At 47.5% G+C, this 24,388-nt stretch overlaps 1 protein-coding gene across 1 annotated transcript in view; it reads right to left on the bottom strand.

Moving 5' to 3' along the window:
• Window positions 1-24,388, bottom strand: part of LOC129383112 (uncharacterized) — a 49,201-nt gene that overhangs the window by 15,279 nt on the left and 9,534 nt on the right. The window contains exon 2 of the mRNA XM_055067415.2: window positions 23,295-23,996. Coding sequence (XP_054923390.1) covers window positions 23,295-23,996 — 702 coding nt within the window. The remainder of the gene's footprint in view (window positions 1-23,294; window positions 23,997-24,388) is intronic.

Raw genomic sequence — 24,388 nt, forward strand, 5'->3', positions numbered from 1 at the left:
GAAGCGGTGCCGGATCGCAGAGGGGCAGTCTCGGCATATCTTGTTAAATGGTCGACCGAAGTGACAATCCAACGGTGACCGGAGGGTGTCAACGGCAAGGGACCATATAAATCAATGCCAACAAATTCAAAAGGTGCGTCCGGGCAAGGGAGAGGTTGTAGTAAACCGGCAGGAGGGGATGTCGAGCGTTTGCGGTGCTGACATGATGCACAAGAGGCAATGTATTTGGCCACCGTTGTGGATAGGCCAGGCCAGAAGCAGCGGGTCTTTATGCGGTCGTAAGTCTTGTGGAAGCCTAAGTGGCCAGCCGATACATCGTCGTGAAGTGCCTCTAATACCCGCAAGCGAAGGCAGCGAGGTAGAACTGGGACCCACCGGTGACCTGTTGGGTGGTAAACGTAGCGGTGTAGCACGCCACTTTGAAGGCGGAATTGTCGAAGTTGGCGTCGCAAGCGGCTGTTGGGTGGTTCGGTGAAACCACTAAGGCGATCCATGAGAGCTCGACAGTAGGAGTCGGCCCGCTGAAGCGAGACGAAATCAGAGCGTGATGAAAGCGTAACTTGGTCCAGGGGCGTTATCGAGAGCTGGTGGGAGGCAAGCGTAGCATCGGAACGACGTGGTTGGGAAGACGACGGCGCGTTACCGGGAGAGAGTGAGAGTGGGCAGCGAGACAATGCGTCTGCATCATGATGGCGTTTTCCAGACTTGTATGTTATAGTGAAGTCATATTCCTGCAATCGCAGTATCCAGCGTCCTAAGCGTCCTGACATGTTTTTCATTGATGACAGCCAACACAGAGCATGATGGTCGGTGACGATGGTGAAGTGGCGGCCGTAAAGGTATGGGCGAAATTTCTGAATCGACCAAACGATAGCCAGGCACTCTTGCTCTGTAATGGTGTAGTTCCGCTCAGCTGGAGAAAGTGTTCGGCTGGCATATGCTATGACTTGCTCTTTAGATTCTGTATTACGTTGCAGAAGTACTGCGCCAATACCTTGTGCGCTTGCGTCAGTATGGAGTATGGTGGGGGCACGATTATCGAAGTGGCGAAGCACTGGTCCAGAAGTAAGATGCCGCTTAAGAGCTTGAAAAGCCGACTCGCAGTCGCTAGTCCACGTGAAAGAGGCACCGGTAACCAGTAGCTTGTGTAGAGGAGCTGCTATTGCTGCGAAGTTGCGTATAAATCTACGAAAATATGACGCCAAGCCGAGGAAACTACGTAGATCTTTCTGTTGCTGGGGGCGAGGAAACTGAAGAACGGCACTAATCTTTTCGGGGTCAGGCTGGATGCCAGCTTTTGAGACGACGTGACCCAATACTTTTATTGTTTTGCTTGCAAATTTGCATTTTTTTGTATTGATTTGGAGACCAGCATTCGCAAGGCACTTGAGAACTTCGTCTAATCGATGAAGATGTTGGCTGAAGTCAGACGAAAAGATGACAATATCGTCCAGATAACAGAGGCATGTCTTCCATTTTAGACCACGAAGGACGTTGTCTATCATGCGCTCAAATGTGGCAGGAGCATTACAAAGGCCAAAAGGCATCACGTTAAATTCATAAAGGCCATCCGGTGTAGCGAATGCGGTCTTTTCTTTGTCAGTCTCGTTCATCGGAATTTGCCAATATCCTGACCGAAGATCAAGGCTGGAGAAATACTCCGCCCCTTGTAGTGTGTCCAAAGCGTCGTCAATTCGAGGTATTGGATATACGTCCTTGCGTGTGATCTTATTGAGCGCTCGATAATCCACGCAAAAGCGAACTGAGCCATCTTTTTTCTTTACCAGGACCACGGGAGACGCCCATGGGCTAGATGAAGGTCGTATTATCTTCCGCGCAAGCATGTCAGCAACCTGTTGTTCAATGACCTTTCGTTCGGACGGCGATACACGATAGGGGCGTCGTCGTATAATAGCGGAACCATCGGTTTCGATGCGGTGTGTAGCCGCAGGAGTTTGGCTCAACACAGGGGAACAGCTATCGAAACAGGCTTTGTGTTTTGCCAAGACCACCATTAGGGCTTCGGACTGCGCGGCTGTTAGGTCAGAACCAAGGACGGCTGGAGGAGGGAAAGAATCATCCAAACCTGAGGTTGGGGCTGGCGATGAAGAAGGGCAAAGCGCGACTAGAGAGATAGGTTGAGTGTCGGCGAGGGTTGCCACAGTCATCCCTTTGGGCAGCATCACAGGATCTGGGGTCGTGTTGCAAGCAGACAGAAGGGCGCGGCCGCGTGAAAACCGGACGAGACAGGTGGCAATGAGAAATCCGCGAGAAGTACAGCGGGAAGAAGGGGCGACTAGGGCGTCTCCGTCGGCGATCTGACTGGACGTTACGGCTACAACGTCTTCGTGACCAGGACGCAGGACGTAGTCGGCAGCGATGGTCAAGTTCACGCATGAAAGTGAAGAGTCCGCAACAGGTTCAAGCTCTGTATCCGTGATGTGGACAACTTCCTCTCTACATGAAATGACGGCTGAAGCAGAATGTAGGAAGTCCCAACCCAGTATAAGTTCATGGATACACGTTGGAAGGATGATAAACTCGATGTGGTGGCGTATGCCGTCGATGAGAACACGAGCAGTACACTGTCCGTCAGGGTGAATGAATGCATTATTAGCACCACGCAAAATAGGTCCAAGATAAGGCGTTTTTACTTTACGGAGCCGCGAACACAGATCACTCCGAAGAACAGAAACGGCGGCACCGGTATCGATGAGAGCTGACGCGGGAGCACCTTCGACAGTCACAGAAAGCATGTTGGCCGGGCGAACAGGAGGAATTTTTGAAGACCGATAAGAAGCAGTTTCCCCTCCAAAAACTGCAACAGTTAGTTTTCCGAGTGCTGGTCGACAAAATGGGAAGTGTTGCGAAGCGGTGATGTAGAGCGCCGGTAAGGGGATGGGGAACGACGTCTGGCCGAACGGGAACTATGAGGCAGATTGGGAGCAGCTGGTGGAGACGGAGAACGCTGTTGCGGGGACGAGTACGGTCCGGGATAGTAGTCGTCTGATCGGCGAGTGCGGTCTCTTTCGTGCTCAGCATAGCCTCGCCTTTCATCCTGCTGGCGCCGGCGACAGAAGCGAGATATATGGCCGCGTATACCGCAGTAAAAACAAACTGGACGAGGTGGACGCCACTGAGGGTACGATGGCGCAGCAAGTGCTCTGGTTCCCATCGAAGCCAAATGGTCATAGGAAGCGCCAGTAGGCACGGAAGGCACGGTAGGGGTGGGTAGCGAAACAACATCCGCGTAGGTAGGTGTGGAGCGCGCTACCGGAGCAAGATGCGTCATGGGTGTAGTCATCGCTGTCAACTCCTGCTTTACGACCTCGCGCAAGTCGAAGGCGGGGGTTGGGGCGCAGGCAGCAGGTGGACGCCTGAGGTCTTGTAGTTGAAGCTCTTCGCGGATGATGGTGCGGATAAGAGCACGTAGATCTGGAGAATGGGGAACCTGAGGATCGCTGCAGTCATGTGGGAGACGAATAGACTGCAGCTCGTCGAGGCGTTGACACGTTGAAGTGATGTCTTGGACAGAAGCCGGATTTTGCACGATTAAGGCGTTGAATGCGACAGGCCCAATGCCTTTTAAGATGTGGCGAACGCGTTCGGCTTCCGTCATGCTAGGATTCGCACGGCGGCACAGAGCCAAGACATCCTCTATGTATGAGGTGTAAGACTCTTGGGGAAGTTGGCGCCGCGTTCCCAGCTTCTGTTTGGCGACTTCTGCACGGCCAGACGAGGAAGCGAAGATTTGCCGCAGCTTCGAGGTAAACGTGGACCAATCCGCGATGTCGGATTCGTGGTTGAAATACCACGTCTTTGCAACACCGGTCAAGTAGAAGGCGACGTGCCTCAATTTCTGGGTGTCGTTCCACTTGTTGCAAGAACTCACGCGGTCGTAGTGGTCGATCCAATCGTCTACGTCATCACCGCGGAGTCCCGCGAAGACAGGGGGATCGCGCTGAGGGCTCGTCACAGTCCAAGAGGGCGCCGCAGGTGGGGTCGTCGGTGTGGTAGGGTTAGAGGCGCCGGAAGGGCCGGGGTTGGAAGTGTCCATTGTTGTAGGGGTAGCTGGGTGCAGGCGGCGACCGGAACGGAGCTCCAGGGAGGACGGGAACGCGAGAGGACGTCGGGATCTTGACGTACCTCCACCACTTTATAATACCGAGACCGATCAAGTTGTCCAGCGCTGTTTATTCCAAAAAAGGCAACGCCCGCAGCTCACGCGCGAAGAAGTCGAAGAAGAGGGAAGATGATGATGGCTATGTACAAATGAAAACGACGAAGTACGTTAATAGTGCTTACAATATATATATATATCGGATTACGAGAATTTAATTGCCGTAAAAAGGAGTGCTTCAAAGAATACCCCCCGATAAATTCATTTGAGGATGACTACTATCTGGGCGAGTTGGTGTTTACTTAACGTAACGCTTTTTAGCGCGAAACCCTGATAAAAAAGAAAAGAGAAAAATGCCTTCCTCCGTTTTCTTTTTTTTTTTTTTCGTGTTATTGTGCTATAAAGAATCATCTTATGATAAATTAAGGTTAATCGACACTACAGGGACATAAAGGAAAGATGTACCTTTCGTCATTTATTCTATGAGACCACATATATTCGATATTGCACAGGATCCGCATTTACCACGCGAAGCTGAATATTTAAACGAGTTCTTTGGGGTTCTCAGCCTCCAATTCGGACCTTTCTACCCAAGAAATCACGCGAACTCACGGGTGCATGTTTCTTATCTGTATTTTATCAACAAAGTGTTTATTTCCGAGGCACACCCCAGGATCAGCACTGCGCCACAGTCATTTGTGTACAAAGTTTTTCTACCGTGCACTATATATATCCTGTGCTTACATAGGGCCAAAGTCATAGATCTCCCCTTGATGTAGTGTTGTCTCAGAGGGGCCCGTGCTCTTCCCCAAAGCGATTTCTAGCAGAAGACTTCATATGGCTAGGGAACAATCAATTCATTCACGGACTTATGCGCAGAGCAGCAGCCTCTTCTATTGTTCCTCAAGCTAATGCACCAGAGCAGTCAGCCAGCTCTGTTGCGTCCGTACGGAGACATTCCGGTGCAGAGATTCTATCACCACTCTTATTGTAACTGGTTATGGAAAACTGAAGGATCCTTATGGTAATTTTATTGAAGATATATTCATTTTAGAGTATACCGTTTATTACGCAAATTCACATGTGTTTGCATACCTGCAATTTTTGTTATCGAGAGACTTTTCCTTTTTTTGAAACCAGCATTCTCGAAAGATTATTCCCCACTCCCTCGCAAAAAAGAAATAACACACTTTTCGGTCACTTCGAAAGATTGCGGTAAACCTTTTTTGAGGAAGAACTTTGTCATAATTTGGCAGTTTTCCAGAAGGTCGCAACTAAGGACTATAATATGTGTAATTAGATATTGTGCAATCTAAGTTACAATATTATTGCATACTCCAATGCCATACACCTGCAACTATATTTCTGACTACTTGATTCCTACGGCACTCAGCAGCCCCAAGTAGCGGGATAACCTACTTTCGTTGAGAACTAGAATAGTCGCTTTCCTTTATGTATAAGGTAAATATGACGAAATTGGTGCAACTTTGAAAATTGGTGTCAAAAATATTGTCACGTAAGAAAAACTTCGAAGTGCTTTTACGAAGGGCTCATCTCTAATGAGAACTATCTGATCACATTTTATTTGCACCTTCATATTGCGCACAGGCTCTCAATAGAAACCTGAATTTACAACAAAAGGAATTTTTATCCTCGCCTTGGAGATTAGCAACCGATTGAAGCGCTCCATAAAAACACGCGGCGGAACGCAGGCACCGTAAAGACTGCAATAACTCTTCTACAGTAGTCTCAAAATAATTTTTTGTGTGCGTCAAGAAAAAAAAATATTCAAGTTGCGCCGCGCCACTGCAATATTTCGTGCCATCGTTCGACTACCTCTCACAGCTATTTAGCGGGATATACAAAAATGGCGGCTGAATGTTGAAATTCGGTCGCTGGATTTGCTCCGCAATATCAAAAGAGGGAGTTGTGCAGCTTGTGGTCCATGATTCTTGTTTTAAACATAATTACATGTATTTGATTGATGAATTCGACAGCACAGACCAATACCGTATTAACAAATAACATCTGTAAGCAGGCATAGGATTTATTTTGCTGGTATAATAAAAACAGGTAGTCGTGCGGCCCGTGGTTGATGGCTCTGTTTCGACTATGAATTCTCAAATAGAAACTTTTATTATACATATAACTAAGTTGCTTATCGTACATATGAAGAAGTTGCCATGAATTCAGCTGGAAACAAGAATGGTAACGTATGCATTGCATAACAGCTTCTTTGGTATTACGCACTGAATCCAGCTCCCAAGTTTTATAACTTCTATCAAAATTTTTAAATTCTATCAAACGAAGTCAAACTGTGAACCGAAATGTTTTACAACATAGAGCTATATAAAAAAAAGATTCGATGGCACCTAAATACTTCGTACGAGTTGTGAATGCGAGAGAATTAATATCCACTTGAACGCCGCTCAACGGTCCTTCGATGTGTCGCGCTGCGAGTAATGTACCGCAGCGGTACGTGCTACCCGAGCCAGCAAGCAGCAGCCTGTTTTGCCAACGCCGCATGTCACCGATGCCCTGCGCGACAAGAGATAAAGGGAGCAGCAGCGGCCAGCAAGGCCGGCACGAGCACCCAGCCGTTAATCCCAGTGGAGGGGTTGAGAAAGAAAGGCATAGAGACCTCGAGGCCGTCTTCCGAGAGCGAGACGGCGGCACCCGCACGCGTGCGTTACGCGACTGCCTCGCCGACAACCCTTCTTGGCCGGAGACGTCGCGTCGCCGTATCTGCTGTGTCGAGACGCACTGGCGAGGCGGCGTCGCGACGATGCACTCTCCATTCACGCAACACTGTTTCACATGCTCTGCTACGTCGAGGTGCGCTCGCGTCGTGCGTCGCAGCCAATGGGAATTTAGGAGCCGTTTCGCTGCTAGAGACGCCGGCTTTCTTGCCCAACGTGCCATTTGATGCAGTCTCATCAAAAACTTTACAGCGAAGCTAGTAGCCTCTTCTTGGTTTGTGTTTGAGTTTGTGTTTGAGTTTGGGTTTGTGTTTGAGTTTTGGCATAGCATAAATGTGTTTCTTTGGTGCAATCGGATTACAATACGATGTTATCATGTATAGTTGTATGTAAGTTGTACTTTACGATATTTCTGGCACATTTTACTTTGAGAAGTTCAAATCCTGCAATAGCGCACTTGTACCAGGCAGCGGGCGTAGAAGATGTATGCTGCCCTTCCGGGGGCAGACCTGTGTGCTAGAGTGACGAACGTGTGCACACAGTGTATCTGTCCTTAATTCGTGGGCACTCTGCCAGGTGCATCTGACGCACAACGTGTGCTGTTACGGTAATCGGCATTATGGTACTGTCCAACAATACTACAACTATGGCAGGTTTATAGAAGTTTGTGCTTGAGTTTTGGCGTAACAGAAGTGTGTTTTCTCGTCGAGTCGAATTACACTCCTATACTATCATGTATAATTGTGTGTAGTTGTGCTTTACGATTTTTATAGTAAGTTTTGCTTCAAAAAATTGAATTCGTTCAATAACGCACTTGCACCAGGAGCAGGGTGTACGAGAATGAATTAGGATAGACCTCATAGGACAGCATGCGGCGCCTTTAAACAATGGCTTTGTCTTTCAATTTCTGCGTAATATATTATTTTTTCTAGTGTACTCGTTTACAATCCAACGCTATCAGGTCTGCATCATTGTGTAAATCGTACTTACCGCATTTTCTGACGCAATTTGCTTTTAAAATTGATTTAGTTGAATAGGGTCTTTCGCCTGGCGAACAGCCTAGAAGAACGAGGACGTATGCTGCGCTTACGTACACTTGCGTGGGTACGTTCGTGACGTATATCGCTTGTGGTGGTGGCATTTGCCTATCGTTCTCTAATGTCAGGTAGTGCGGTGGTACTTGTCGAACGCCCGCACCAGCTTCGCTGTACATCGCTTTACAGAGGGTGGAAAGGAGGCGCATTTGTTTTCCTTGACTCTATATTATCTGACATATATCATAGGAAGCCAACAAACACTGACACCAAGGAACAAGGACACCAACGATGTTTCCTAGTGAAACCCTGGGAGTGTTAGCCAGCCCTACCGCTGAAGGACCCTGGCGGCGGATGTGGAACGCCCTTTCTGCCACAGGCGTCACAAGACCGTGATCTTATTGGCTGAAGGCAACCGGTCAATAAACCCACACATGCTACCTGAAGGCATCAATGTTGCTGGATTCGAGACCCTCGTTATGCAATAAACGCGAAGAGAGGGGTTAACCGATTTTTATTAGTCATATCATAAGAAGCCAACAAACTCTGAAACCATGGGCAACATAGAGGAAATTACTTGTGATTAATAAATGAAATAAACGATAAATTATTGGAAACGAAAGTGGATGAAAAAGCAACGTGCCGCAGGTGAGGAACGATGCCACAACCTTCGCATTTCGCGTGCGGTGCTCTACCAATTGAGCTACCACGGCGCCGTTTCCTCATCCACTTTCTTGGGTATTGATGTTTCCTTGTAGAACCCTGGGAGTGTTAGCTAGCGGCACCACTCACAGACCTTCGTGGCGGATCTGCCACCGCCGTTCGCACCTGCTTTACGGTCATGGGGAGGAGTACCATCTGGGTGGCGTCTCACAGGATAAGTCGGAGGCAGACTGACAGACGTGTAATAACCTGACTCCTGAGAGACGGAGAGACGTAGCGTGTACCAATTGTCATCGGGAACGGCAGCGGTGCGCGCTCAGACGCCCGCGTTACGCCAGCAGGCGTCGCTGAATTAGTCGTGTTATCTACGTAGAGTCGCATAGCGGAAACTCACTGAACTAAGGCGCAACAACGGCTCCCATTGGGGAGCGAGCGATTGCACTGGCATTGAAAAAATGGAGGAGGCATTATGCCGGAACATGACAGGAGTGTGGCACAAAGGAAAGACGACTCGAGAAACTCATGTCAAGAATTACGCTGCGTCGCATGTCCACAATGCCCTCTGGACGCCGTAACTAGGCGTGACCCCCAAAAATTTCAGTGCAGAAGCTGCCGCGCTTACTCCGTACTCACCCGCACCAGTAACGACATTAGATGGAGCAGGTGGGGAGAATGTTAGCGAGGGAATACAGAGAGAGAGATAGAGGAGACAACTTTGTGAGCTACCGCGCTAGAACCCAGAATGGCACTGAAGCATGCACTTAGGGCCAAGGAGACGAAGACTCGCGTAAAACGTCGAGCGGAGCAAGAACAACAAACACAAGCGGAGCAGGGAAGGTAACATTTCACATCACGTCACGAATGTCATATGCCGTCAATATATCATTGCCAAATAACGTCAATGAACGTGAACAGCAAGAATTCGCTTATATCGATTGCTACAGTGCGTGCGATCTGTACCCTTTTTCATAATGCTGTTTGACTGTAAACTATAGGAAATATTCCCTGCTTAATCGTGACCACCCATTAACCCATAAGGTGTGGTAGCGCCGATGTGCACGAAGCCGTTCAATTTATACAGGTTAAAAAACAACCTCGCTCAACTTGCGTCAAAGTGCCTTTCGAGAGCTTAACATACAGCTTATACACACCAGTTGGCGCAGGTTGCCTGTGTTTATTTCGGAGCAGCTCAAAAAGGCGAGAAATACTGATTTGCAGTTCGGTACATTGAGATAGAACGCTATCGTGGGCAAGAGCTTTTTTTTTGTATTCACTTCAGCAGTAGCATCATCCACAAGTATTTGTATACCACATGCAACATGTGACATGCAGTGATAATTTGTGAAAGGTTGATGTTTGTTTACTTTGTGTACGATTGTGTAATTTATTGTGCGTGTTGCCATATGGTCACGCTGGGCGTTGGTCATTCCTAAATTGTACAACGCCAGGCCTCTGAGTACGAAGAGCCCGTGCTTTCGGAGGACGGGATAATTGTTTAACGCTGGCTCCACTACTCTGTTGTAACAATTGCAAGCACCATAGACGGCGTGGAGACTATATTTCACCTGCATACAGGTATTCCCCTGCACAGAAGAGGACCAAAGTGCCTCGTCCAGATCTAATTGCCCAATATAGTTGCTTTATGGGAGGCACAGATCCCATCGGTGCAAGCATAGAGGCCTATCGGATTGCAATTCGTGGCAAGGAATGATGGTGGACAATATTCACTTGACTTTGCCATGTGACAACAAGCAACGATTAGGCGCTTATTCGCTGGATACGGTCCAACATCACTCAACTTCAATTCCGGAGGAAGATAGCAGAAAGCTACATAACAAAATGAGAAAACAAGCCGAAACGACCTCGTCGTTGAATAATGTCAAATCCTCGTGACGTTGCTTTTCGCATTGTGTAAGGTGACATAGTGATCCATTTGGAGCCGTATCTAACGGCAAAAGACGCAAGTGTATTGGAGAATGTCCAAACAGCATGGTGCTCACACAGTTAACTAAATGAGACATCGGCATGTGCATTCCAGGTTTCCAATCATTGGATACTAAATATGAGTCACACAAATCCCTAATTATATCTGTGGCGAATCATCAAGGCCTCAAATGAAATTTGTCATATTGTGCTTTTCGCTGTAGCCTGATACGGGTACCATATGTTGTTACGGGGACGGATGTTTGGCTACCTTTAACAGCGTCTGCTTGGAGCACGACGCAGGCTGACCATTGAGGAGGGTTCGGCACGGAAGACGAGGTGATGTAAAAACAACAACTGAAGTTTAATAAATCATTACGGGTGAACGGTAGGCTCCAAAACAAAAAGTAGAGAAACGTTCTACGGTCGTGCTCCTGCACGCAAGGGCATAAAAGATATGTTTGCACATGGCGTCTCACTGGCCTTTTAATACCCTCCACTATCCGGGAACCTTCATACTCTCTTGATTCCTAGTAGCGGGCCCTGTCAGGGCCCAATTTGTCAACCCACACATAGGAATAGGAGAGAAACCACTCCCTGGAGATGAGGTGGTGAAGGTAGGTCGCATCGGGTCAGCCCATGCAGAACAACACGGACAGAAACCACTTCGTGGCGTTGTGGGGGTAAACGTAGGACAAAGGAGAGCACGATTTGCACTGTTGCATAATCCAGTTGGACACACCCGACGGACAAGACTTTTCATGTTGACGAGCGTGACGATTATCCACATTGTCATTCAGGCGTTTCGCATCGATTTCATTAATTCATTCCCACACAAAATCAACCGTAACAAGCTTAGGGGCCCTGCGTGATGATACGGTCCGTATGGTCACAGTCCATATTTTCTAAACTAAGAGCACATTCATAATGAAAGTTTTAAGCATGAAATGCGTTTAGCTCCCGTTGTCGGCGACCTTCAAGCAACCGTGAGCCAAAAGCCAGAGCAGTTACCTGGGCACTCAAACGAGAGCAGCTGGCAAGTTGAGAAGGAAATTGATTCACCCGTAGGCACGCTTACAACCGTGGTATGAAAGTAAAGTACAATATAAGGTATAGTAGATGTCATACATCATACTTGATGTAAACAAAACAGATTACCAAATGAGATAATAAATGGTGTCTACTTGACACTGGCTTTGCCACACACAACAACAACAACAAAACATCATTACAGCGTCCACACAAAAGCCTTATTGCCAGCCTCGAAGTTATCAAAGACACTCGGGGCACATACAAATACAAACTCTCAACTCAGGCAAACAGAATGGGGCATTATTCAGGCTGTAGATAGACTTTGCCTCGGGAGACGGTTAGGTACCGCGTAGACCAGATGCGAAGAAACTCGGCTTCACCGAGTCTGGACGACTGTTCAAGATGACCCCATACTATCACCCGTAGTTTGCGCATTGTGGGGTACATTGCTCTATTTGACTGCCGCGATCGTTCTGCAATGTTGTGGAAGCACCACACAACGTAGCTAGGGCTGTATTAGACGAAACTCGCAAACCGATCTTGGCGCTGTGGTGTCCGCACGATGGATATTCCAAACATACCTTCGACTAGCTCGCAGAAGGTGCGTGCTACAACGCACTCCTTTACTACATGCGCGTTGGTCTCTGTGCGCAATGCATGGATTTATCATTTGCTACCATATGCCAGCGTTCAAGACTGTCTCTTGCACATAGAACGCCCCTCTGATATTGCCAATGAAAATCCTTCACTTCAGAGGGCAAATCAGGTGAAAGCATGGCTGTCCATGTTTGTGTTGTAGCTGTCCGTGGAGGTGAAGCTGTCCCACACATTTCACAAAGCCTGGAAACTGGTGTCGCAAGCCAGTTTGTAATTCTTAGTTGTACAGGCTGGCTTTGCAAACGCGCAGCCACCACATACCGGAGTGCTGGCGTTACTGCTGTCGGAAGCAAGTTGCCTGTACTCTGCGGCATAAACGTTCGACGGTAATGGCCCAGCCAATAAAGGAGCAGTGGCCTACCTGGGTACTGATCATCATCAAGTAGATCACATCTACTCTTAGTGCAAAACAGCCTACTAAATGTAACTAAGCACGGCAAGCTCCATCCTCAGCTGGATTTCGGCAGACTAAAGAATTGCTGCGCTACGTATTGCGACTTGTTTAGCCAGGACCACGAGAAAATAAGTGTGTTTACTACGCGTACTGTTGGTGACGGAGGGAGAGCTACCCCTGCAGCAAACCAGTTTACTGCACAATACGTTCTTAATAAAGAAAGCCCTTTCTGCTTGCCGTAATGGTGACGGAGTCACTGCTTCCGACTGCTCTTTAATGGAGCTGACAATGCTTCACCACGTGTGACGGGAAACACCACTTGTACAAAATTTGATGCCTAATACTTGCATATGCTCGGTTTGTTTAATGTTTCCTGATAGTGTTATCTCAGCGCGACCTAAATTTATTGCTTCATATTTCCTCATATTTATTTTGCCCCCTGACATTGAAGCATATTGATTACAAATATGAAATACCTCTACAAGAATGTCCCCATCCCGTAAAAACAAAGTGATGTCATCCGGATACGCTGATACTTTTCTGCATCCCGTTCCAGGCATAGGAAGACCTCTTACGAGCGGGGTCTCACTAAAACCCCTTAACAATAGGTCAATGGCAAGCACAAACAATATCGGTGACAAAGGACAGCCCTGTCGCACTTCCCCTTGTCACATCAAATCTACGTGTCAAAATGCTGTTAAGTAGTAGCTCAGCTGTTGTTCCCGAATACAACATCCGCAGGATGTCTACAAACCCTTCAGGGAAGTTATAGCATCGTAGAACCTCAATTAAGTACTGGTATTCTAAGCTTCCTAATACTCCTGAAGCTTCACGTGCTGCTGTGTACTGTCTGATATCACGTGTTAAGTTGAGAGACGAAAATACACTCCGACCAGGCACGGAACATGTTTGATGTACACTGACTATTTTGGGCAATAATATCTTCGTGGGATTTACAAGAATGGGTGTCAATATTTTCTAGTCTGTATTCAGCAGCGTCATAGGCCTCGAGGATGAGGGTTCCGCAAGGATGGAGTCTGACTTTGGCAACAGCATTACGCGGCCCGATTAAGCGATTTAGGAATACCTTCCCGTGCAAGAATGCCATTAATGAGCGGTACTAAGGCAGTGCCTACTTCCTCTCAGTAAGACTGGTAAAATTCGCCTGTTAAGCTATCTGGACCGGGTGTTGATCCGCTGTTCATAGATTGTATACCATCAAAAACTTCTTGTAGATTTGTTGGAGGCAATAAATTCCGACTTCCTGTATCTTCCACTTCAGGTAGGTTAGAGCAAAAAATCCGAAATTTCTTCACCCAAGAGTTTTACATTGTAAATCTTTTCCAATAAAAATGCATCTGAGAACCTCTTCCAAAAATATATTTCGATATCTCGCCTCGCACCACTCTCTGTGCCATCTTCTTTTATAGTCTTTCCGATAAAAGAGCTGCCATTTTGCCTTCTGCTGGATGTACGAGCTAGCCGCAGTACCTCAGGATCAGAAATTGGCCTATTCGTCATCCACGCCTTTGCAGAGGTGCGAGAGTACCAGCTGATAAGTTTATGGTATCATTCACGCTGATGGTCTAGGTACTCGCCTATTAACTGTGTTTGGGAGCCACCGTCTCGTACAGTTCTTATCCATCTCAGGCACTCACAAAGTTGTTCAGTCTCTTTTCTTATTCGTTTCGTGCTAGCTGCTATGCATACTTACCTACACCTTTCCTTTGAAGCATCCCATGCTTCGATATTGCATTCATAATCGCATACTGTTGTAGCTACTGACGCTTTTAGTTCGGTTAGGGTCACCTGGTCACGCAAAGAAGCAATGTCTAGTTTCCACATATCAGTGTGTTCACTTGGCCTCCCTTGGAAGTTCAACACGACGGAGAAAGCTGGATGATCTGAAATGTAACCGGCGTCCGCGGGAGATCGAGGATGCTGCACTGGACAATTTGAGTTGTTATTTCAGGGGAGAAATACATTCGATCTAGGCGATATTGCGATTGCCTTTGCTGCCATGTGACGCCAAAACATCCACCATGCATATGAACCCTGGCATCCAATAAGTTGTATTTTTTAACTATACGAGATAATTCAGCTGCATGCGCGTTAGAAGCGTTTTGTCTTGGCCCTCGTGAGTCGTGCATGGGGTCGAGCACACAGGTAAAATCGCCAATGATAAAGAATGGGTGGTTGTCTAATAAAAATGGGGAGAGTCTAGCAAAGACGCAATCGCGGTCTGAACGTACCGCGGATCCATAGACGTTCAATGGCCGCACTTTCCTCTCGCCCCAGGAAAAATCAAAAGCTATTACACGACCTTCCAAATCAAACAGGCGGTGACTTCCATGTAGAAGCACCCCACGAAAAACCACCCCTCCTACACCGCGGCATCTCCCGGGGCTATATGAAAAATAAGCTTTATACAGAAAATTCAACCCAAAAACTATTAAATTCCTTCTTGTTTCTCAAGTTGCACTCCTGAAGAAAGAGGATGTCGACTTTGTTCTCGCGGGTGAAATGAATTACTACTTCTCTCTGCTTATCTTTGGTACGAAGTCCTTGTGCGTTAAGTGTCATTATGTGCAAATACATGGTGAGTTAGTTGCATACAGAAATAGACTAAGGCAAGTGGCTTACTACAGGTTATTTGCGAACTGAATCGGCATCCTGCATCAGTGGAATAGCCAGAACACGGGAGAGTAAGCAATGACATAGGACTACCACAGCAGCGAACGCGAACTGGGCACTGCTCATGTTCTTCACACAAGTTAGGGGGAAGCAAGCTAATTCCTAAAATACCGAGGTTGCAGAGGCTCGCACAGGGACGGGAACGCGATGTCTGCGCGAAACATCGTTCGGTCAACGCTGCCTGAGCTTCGTAGCGGGGAGTAGAGGAAAAGCAGCCCTTACGGGCAGCAGAAGTAGTGTAAGGCGCCATTGTTGGTACGTCTCCGAATCGGAGACAACGTCCATGGTAGGGGTGTCTCGTGGCATTTTCTTGCATTTCTTGGAAGGTGTCGCCATTGGTTCTGATGAAGTAGAGCTCTCTGAAGAGAGCATTCTCTTGGCTTCTTCAGACGCTGTTTGCGAGCGTGTGCGTCTCTCATTCACCGCTGTACTACTACCACTCGGAAGCGCGGCCGTTGTCTTGGCAACCGGCGTGAACCTCAGCGGACTGGCCGAGACTTCGGGGAGGCCGCGATAGCGTCGATCCGCGTCCTCGCTAGCGTTCGGTGTTGTAGCACATGCAAGGAGCCGTTCCCGCAGTGATAGCGTAGACTGGGCGTCTAACGTAGGCTCCTCGTCGTCTTTGGTAGCAGACGACGCCATTGTTGCAGGTGGGATCTAGGTGCTGTATTCGTCAGTAGTGGATGAAGACGCAACGTCGCTGGCATCGGGGAGCGCTGGCGTTGGCGCCTCTGGGGCACTTTTTTTTTCCTGGTTGACCAGTGGCTTGCGTCTGTGCTGCCTCTTCAGATGTATGCTCTCCCAGAGGTGGCTGGGCAGGCGTCACTGGTGTCATCGTAGCAGCATACGAACGTGGCAACACACATTCAACAGTAGCGCACACGCCATTGCAACGTCTGCATGACGCGTTGCACGTTGCAGTCGTATGGCCGAAAATGGCACATCGGGCGCATCGAGCTGATGTGCAGGTGCCACCAAAATGACCTGCTCCGCACTTGGAGCACGCTCTCTTCATTCTTTGTATTCCAGCATTACCTGAAAGCCAGTCACTATGATGACATTCGATGGAGGTTTTACAATCTCGAGCATGACCACTCCGCTGCCATTGCTGATGTCCGTCCTGTCCTTGAAAACAACGTCGGAAATGCCTCGGCACTTCCCATACGGTGCAAAGGCAGAAATCAGGGCGTCGTCACTGACACAGGGTGGAAGACGATAGACCGTCACATAAACTACTGGAGTGCCCATGCGTTCCAGCGGTACGACCTTGTTGGCGAGCAGCAAAGAGCCTTTTCCCGCCATCTTGGCTGCCTGAGCCGCGGAGCGGACAGCTGCCAAGAACTTGCCGCCGTCATGTTGCAGATACTGCAACCATCCGGCACCTACCACTTCTTCAATGGAGTCAATGATGGCGTCAACTGGCGTCGAAACCGGTACATTGAAGATAAAGCACTGGGCTTTCGTTGGGCGTTGAGCAGGCGCTAGTTTGTCCATACCTGATTCACCTAATCAACCACGACGCAATGCTTGGTGCCCAGGCTGATGATACGCACGAAAAAGCCCCAGCGAAGTTGCGAGAACAAAACGAGATTTAAGAAAAGAAACAAAACGAATCTTAAGAAAATGCGGTCTTTGACCCCCAATCGTTTGTACAAGAACGCATTACATACGCTAGTTACTGCCCAAACAAGTTGCAAAAAATATTGCTCCGGAGTTCTTGCTAGTGTTTGTTCGCAATATCACTCAATATCTAGCTTCTAGTGCTAGCGTATTATTTTTCATTTCCAATAGCGACCTTAAAAACGCAGATAAAGGGCACCATACAATCCACTGTAATCCTTTGGCGCTGAAAGAGGGTAGCCTGTGCTCTTTTGAACGCCAGTGGTCCGTGAGTTAAGGGCACGGGCTTCCCGGTGCCTCGAGAGGTGACGCAATGCAGCGTAGCGCCGCCTTCAGGTGCGTTTCTTCTAGTTGGGCAGTGCTCTTCGTCTCCCTGACGTCTTTAACTATCTTCTAGCTGGGCAGCGTCCCTATGGTCCGTTGCACAGTATGACGTCTTGCGGTGTTGTGTGATAGGGTGGGCCTTTGCGAACGAGCACTACACCCATTTTAGGATTGTGGCTAGTACCATCTCCAACCAATCTGCTTTGCTAGGTGCCTTTGCATGGTTACATCTACTCTCGATTATGGGAGAGCCAGCGATTTTCATGTAACTATTTTAGAGGCAGATACGATACAAAATTACATTTATTGTTACATAACAAGAAAAAAACAAGGAATTGTTTATTAATAGGTAACGCCCTTCCACAGTATCTTTGTGCACATGAACTCCCCGTGCTGCTTACAATTCACTCATACACACGCGCGTACGCAACGCGTCCCTCAGATTAGGCGGATGGCGGACGCCGTAGCAGACGATGCGGTTGTCTGCACTCGTATGTGGAGGAGTGAGCGAGGAGGACATCGAGGCACCCTACTTCATGCGGTTTCGGAATGCAGCTATAAATGCAGTTTTATTCCCGAGTGACGGCTCACATGAGGTAGTAAGGGAAATACAGCCTACAACGCATAGTACAACAGGAGCCCTATAACGTAAAACAATAACATCATGTTTTTATTCAAATCTGCTGACGTCAAATTTGCGTAACCGCCAACGCAAGCATCGGGCGGTGACCCACAGGGCTATCTAAACAGACTAATCAAACGCTCTCCTCGTTTCGGTCACTTTTGTTTGCATAAAAACGAATAACATAGCTGAAACTGAGAGGCTTGTTTTATTTAAATTGGCTGATAAGAGGCGAGGAGCACGCTTAATTGGAGAGTGATTCGATGGGGCCGAGCCAGTGCACTCAAAATGGACAACGGGACGAAGGGGATGGTGCGATTGGTAAGTTTTCCCTTACTTAGCTTGCGGTGGCTGGTCGAAAACCGCGGCGGCACGCAGCGGATGGTAAAGAATGCCACTAAAAAGGATCCTCAGCAAAGAAAAGCTGCTGAGCGAGGTTGAAAACGTGCCGAAGGTGCTCGAAAACGTCACATGGTCACGCAAAAGGCTTTATTGTACGCAAATAAACCCACGCTCTCCGGCAGGTGAGAGTAGCCAGTGCCTGAGCGATCAGTGGCAGCTATCTTTTATTCCTTTCGGAACGAAGCAGCCTGCCGCTATCTATAGAAAAAAATCACTTTTGTTTGGCATATTAATGTATATTTACCACATACACATCACTTTGACGCGGTGAGTTCACACGAATTTGTGACGTCGCGTCACAGGCAGGTGAAGTGGGAGTAGCCGAAAACCTTTTGACCAATAGCCGAGGGCTAATGCAGAAAAGCTGTCCAATCAGAAATAACAATTTTTCTTTCGTTCAGTCCACTAATGCAAAATCAGTGTACACGTCAGATCAGATTAGGAGCTATCGCGATTAGCATGACGTCGCGTGACGGACAGGCGAAGTGGGTGTGGCCCAATAAAGTTCTCACCAATCGCGAAGGGCTGATTGCAGAATTGGAAAAGAAAAGTTTGGAATATCTTTACGTGATAGCACCCCAAATTTCTTCATATATTTATAGATAACATCTGCAGTAAAAGTTGTTTCAAATAATACAGTCAGTCATTGCTTGCAATAGTAATTATACGGTTGCTTGCAGCGCGTTTTCACCACCACCGTCTGCGCTGCTGTCATGTCCTGGTATCGAAAGTGCAGGTGCGACCTGCACTTGGTGGGTGAGCTCTTCAGAGACTCGAGCACGCAAGCGCTGTGCGTTTCCATACAGAAATCACGGTAGTCAAGATAGAATTATTTATGTCAAAAAACGCCACACAAATCAAATCGGCGACTTCTTCATTTGCAGCACCCCGATGCTATCAAAACGAGCTGCCCAGTTATTTTTCAGCTCATGCATGATGCTGAGGATCTCCGAAGGAGATGTTACCAGAGATAAAGAAGCAGAGTACTGGTCATATTGAAGTTTATTTATGTTCAGGCTGGCATTAAGATCTCTAGGCTAATCAAACTGACCAGATGTCACAAAAAGTCGGCTAAATTCACTAGCGAGATCTTCGCCACCTACAGTCTTATCGCCTAGGCTGATTTGAGTAACTATGTTAGAAATCGTTCTTTTCAGAAGATCTTTCACGGTGCACCTTGTTTTTCGGGGGTAAAAGTAGGTTTTGGCAAATTTGTCGGAATAGTACAGATTTTTAGCATGTTTAATATACGCAGTTACACGATTTCTAATTTTGTTTTTCTCTTTAAACATCTATACCTCTGCTAATTAAGAACATACTGAAAAGTTTGTAACGTGTATAAAAACGTTTTAAAGGAGAACAGGTAATCCAGAGCTTAGCTTTTCTTCCCTTGTGTCTTATTCTCACTGGGAACGCACGATCACAGAGTTCTATTATTTCATTTAGGAAGGTCTCATATAACGAACTAGGGCCAGTACTTGTCCCTGTCAAGAGATGCTTCCAATCCGCGCAAGATACTAACTCACGAAGATGTTAAATTTCACCCTGTTTTATAGCACGCAAGGTTGTGGTAATGCAAGAAATACATTCTGGATTGGTTGATGCTTTTGGCATCATGCAAAGAAAGAGACAAGTGATCAGTTAAGTAGCAGGTTAGAACCCCCGCAGTAGTAGCACTTTCTTCCGATAATGTTAAATATAAATCAATGAGAGATTCGCAAGAGGGTGTGACGCGAATCAAAAGGCCAATAAGATTAGAAAAACTGCTTCAATGCAATTTGTTATTGACCTTGACTACTGGCGGAAAGGTTTGTAGTAGGTGAATCTTAAAGCTACTTAAGATTGCAACCGGCATTTGAACGAAAACAATATCATTCAGTATGAATTCTGGGAAACTAAAGAAATCTGCAATAAACTCAGACGGGGGACGATAGACAAAGAAAGCCCAAAAGAAAATTTCTTGTTTTAATTATTAACGTTTCATGGCTCGGCAGCATAGCACGGAAGTGCGGCATAGTGTCATACACAACAGATTTATTTATGTAGATCGCAACGCGAACTATTTCTTTATCTTCGCGATACAATGCCTGGCATTTATATCCAGAGAGCGATACTACGTCATAACTGCTACGTTACCAGGTTTCACATAACGCAAGCACGTCGAATTCATGATTTTAGGAGGACAGGGACGTATCCAGTTTGTCGACGTAGTCTCTTTATTATGCGGCGTGCGTTTGAATAAAAAAATCTTTTAAATTTTGATGGTTTCTTATCTTTGAAGCCGGCATTGAGAAATGATTGGGAATCCAGATAGAGTGAGTTAGCCATTATGTGCGACTGATCAGTTCCACTGTACACTGTAGCAACACTTGAAACATAGGAATTACGTAGTTTTGTCAAGCTTGCTCTCATCACGAATCCATTTTCCTCTCTCGATTTCAGCTTTCCGTACAAAAAACGGCTCCCTTTTTCGGCCATACTAGCGCGAATTTTTTTCGGAACTTTTTGACCCCGCACGTAAGCGAAGCCGATTGTTTATGGGCGTTAAGTTATCATAAATCTTCATCCTCGATTCCTTGTTCCTGAGGCAAGAGCGATTCCTCAGCCACATTTCTTGCAACAAGATGAAAATCGGGCATCTACAACAGCTTCATTGCGGACGCAAGGTAGTAGTCTGTGAATTACATCATAGTCGCAATGCTCAAAAGCAGGTAGCTCAAGTTGGCAGGCCAGACTGCTCATTATCGATAGAAGGCTTTCCTTCTCTTTCTGAACCAAGCCCTGTACTTTAATGTTCAGACACCGGCTGTACTGTTCTAGCTGATTAAGCTGGAGCTTCATTCCATTGCTTAATATCACAAATATGTGCCCCTTTTTCGCCATCGATTCTACTGTTGCGGAATGAATACTTTTTTTCCGAAAGTTTGTTCAGTGCTGCACTGACTGCCAACATCGCAAGTCGCCACACTCACGCGCATCTGGCGCCTTGCAGCCGCTTCCGTCCCTTGACAAATAATTCGATCGCGCTGGCGTTGACGTCTACAGCTCGCTTCCAATAACACCTAATCGCAATTGGTTGATCATAGTTGTTGTGGACCATTTTACACGCTACACCGAAACTGCTGCTTTACCAAATGCGATAGCGAGGGATGTGGCCTCTTTCGTCCTACATCGCTTCATACTTCGTCATGGCGCACCTCGAGAACTCCTTAGCGATAGTGGTCACGCCTTCCTCTTTGAGGTCGTCGAGGCTCTGCTTTTTGAATGCCACATGGTTCATCGAACGAGCACGGACTACTACCCCCGACTAACAGGCTCACAGAACTGTTTACCCGCACTCTCGGTGATGTGCTCGCGATGTATGTGGCATCTGATCATGGTAAATGGGACCGCGTAGTTCCATTTGAAACGTTCGCATACAACAGCACGGTACATGCCACTACGGGATATTTGCATTTCTTCCTCCTGTACGGAAAGGAGCCTTCGTATACCATAGACACTCTACATCCATACCGTCCTGTCGCTTCCAAGTGCCCACCTGTGTACGGAGCTGCCCGACAAAAAGGAGAGGGGCGCAAGCTCGTCCGCACCTTCACAACACAAGAACATGAGCGCTAGAAGGAAAGCCGCCCCCTGTCACCTCCTAATCCCACCTATGCCCCATGGCCTTTTGTAGGGCTGGCTGTTCCTTGCCAAACTCATGGGCGTCCCTCGAAGCAGGTCCCGAAGTACCAAGGGCCTTGCCGTGCCTTAGAGCGAACGCCGCCCCTGCCGGTAAGCTTTCCGATCAAGCCAGTTACTCCATTGGTCGACATGCGCCAGCGCGGACGCGACCTCGCCCACGTGACGCGTCTCAAACCCTACCCCGACCCTCTCCCTCCAACCTCTTAGGTAGCCAGGATGGCTCTTTGTATACGGGGGCCGATTGGGAAGAAGATGCGCCCGCGACCAGCAGCAACGCCAACGCTTGGCTTAGTATACGGCTGGCCGCAAGTATCTTTTGAGACTGCCCCTCGCTGCTTCACTGTTCGTACTCGTAGCGCCGTTTGGACCGCAGGAACACGCTGCCAATAAACATCTTATCAGCATAAAGATATCAGTCAAATGATCGCAGCAGACGCTACGAAGAAATAGTCCTCCTGGTATATCACTCGATGAAGAGACTAAAGCATTCTGACGTTTTGGGTGCGAAAAGCGTGATCTGATTATGAGGCACGCCATAGTGCAGGACACCGAATTAATACTAAAACCTGGAGTTTCTTAACGTACACCTAAATCTAAGTACAAGGGTGTTTTATTCTATTACGCCCGCCCCGACCAAAATGAAGCCGCCGTGTCCGTGATTCCAGCCCGCGACCTGGTGCTGAGCAACACGACAACAAAACGAATAAGCAACTAAGGCGGGTGGATGAAGAATTTGATTATCTAGCTGTTAAGTTAACGTTACTTTTATTCTGTGCTCAGGCCATCGATTATATGACCGATATCTTTATGTATGTATCTTCTCCCGCTTTTTCTAATAAACGTAGTAGACAGTCATCGCTTTTATTCATCTTCAAATTCTGCCCGTATTTCGTCATATTACGCTGAGTATCACTTACGTGATACGCAGGTAGGTGCATTCTGAAGGGCACTCATATTAGGAGACTGTAGGCGAATATCTATGCGTGGGAAGCAGGGAAGCATCTAACATTGCTTCAGATCACACGCGAATAATGGAGCCAGCTCTCTTACTGGCGCAGAGCATCGACAGCAAATCTGCATGTAGCAGCATTGCAACGCCCAGAAAATGAGAGCCCGATGCTTCCACCTATCCTTTGACAATGGACTTACCTGTGCATACGAAGTTCGTATCAAGGTGACTGATAGAGCACCAAAAAAGGCAGGTAAGCTAAACACATAAACAGCTCAGCTGCAAATGCAAGTGAACTCAACGCCTGCAATCTCTCACTGATTGTATATTATGCTCTTTGTTATTGTTCCAGTGTTTGTCTCCTTCTTTGCAGTAAACCGAACTAGGCGGTACACATGCACCGGTCTAGTGCATTCTGCGTGTATTACTTCAAATGTGTTATGTGCCATTGTCATCGACAGGCTTCCGAGTATTTACCATTTGCTTGAGATCCTTGGCTCGTCTGGTGGAGCATCTGGGACCCTTGGCCTTGCTGCAGCAGGCTCCCGACGGCACCGTTATGCTGGCCATGATGTTGTTGTCCAGCTGACAGGCCAACGGCTAAGCCATGTCCTGTGTTCCCTACAGTGACGTCTCTTGGGCCATTGGAACCACTGCCAGCTGCTGTCGATGGTACTGATTGCAAGCCAGTCCCTGAGGATTGTCCGAGGACAGCTCTTTGTGCACGTGCTCCATAGCCTGCTTGCCCTGTTCCTCCTGATTGTAGGCCTCCGGCTACTCCCCCGCTATTTGCATGGCCTCCTCCTTGTAGTCTGCTTCCTCCTGTGTCGCCTGTTCCTCTGTTGTCTACTCCTAGACCTGCTACTCCAAAGCTACCTCCTGCTGAGCTTCCTGCTGCGTGGCCTGCTGCTCCTAGGCTACCTGCTAATCCTAACTCAACTCCTCCTGCGCCTCCAGCTGCTAGGTTTCCTGTTCCTCGCCCGGCTGCTCCCAAAACTCCGGCGCTTAGGCTACCTGCTCTTGAACTTGAAATACCTACTTTTGGACTTCTTGCTCCAGGCACTATTGCTTCTTTTCCTGTCCCTAGGGTTTCTGTTAGGCCTGCTGTTCCTGGAAATCCTCCTAACTTGTATCCGGTTTTAACTTCGCTCGGTGAAGGTCCACTTGGTGCTGCATTAGCTGTAAAATGTGTGCAAAATGAATAAAGCACTAAGAATGGTTTGAAGTACATAGCATTTCTTGCAAATGAGGTCACTGCACAGTATTGTTTTACTGTGTCACTCGATAGCAAATCACCGGGATCAGCACAGTCTATTTGGTGTTTTTCCGCTGCCGAAACTGGAAAAAGAAGCATTGGAGGCGAAATCGCATTTCACAGTGCCCGTCAAATCGCAGGCTAGAAAGAAGCAAACGCATGTTTACGAAAAATCACGCTTTAATATTTGAAGGAAGGCTACGTGATCGCTGAATAAGGCTACTTCATCTGGCTTGTAAATTCGAGTGCATCATTGCATGCCAAAATATTGAAGACCTTAGTGGTCGAGTGTTACAATCTATTCTTGCAATCGCAT

This window comes from Dermacentor andersoni, chromosome 3, assembly GCF_023375885.2.
Source record: "Dermacentor andersoni chromosome 3, qqDerAnde1_hic_scaffold, whole genome shotgun sequence".
NCBI lineage: Eukaryota > Metazoa > Arthropoda > Arachnida > Ixodida > Ixodidae > Dermacentor > Dermacentor andersoni.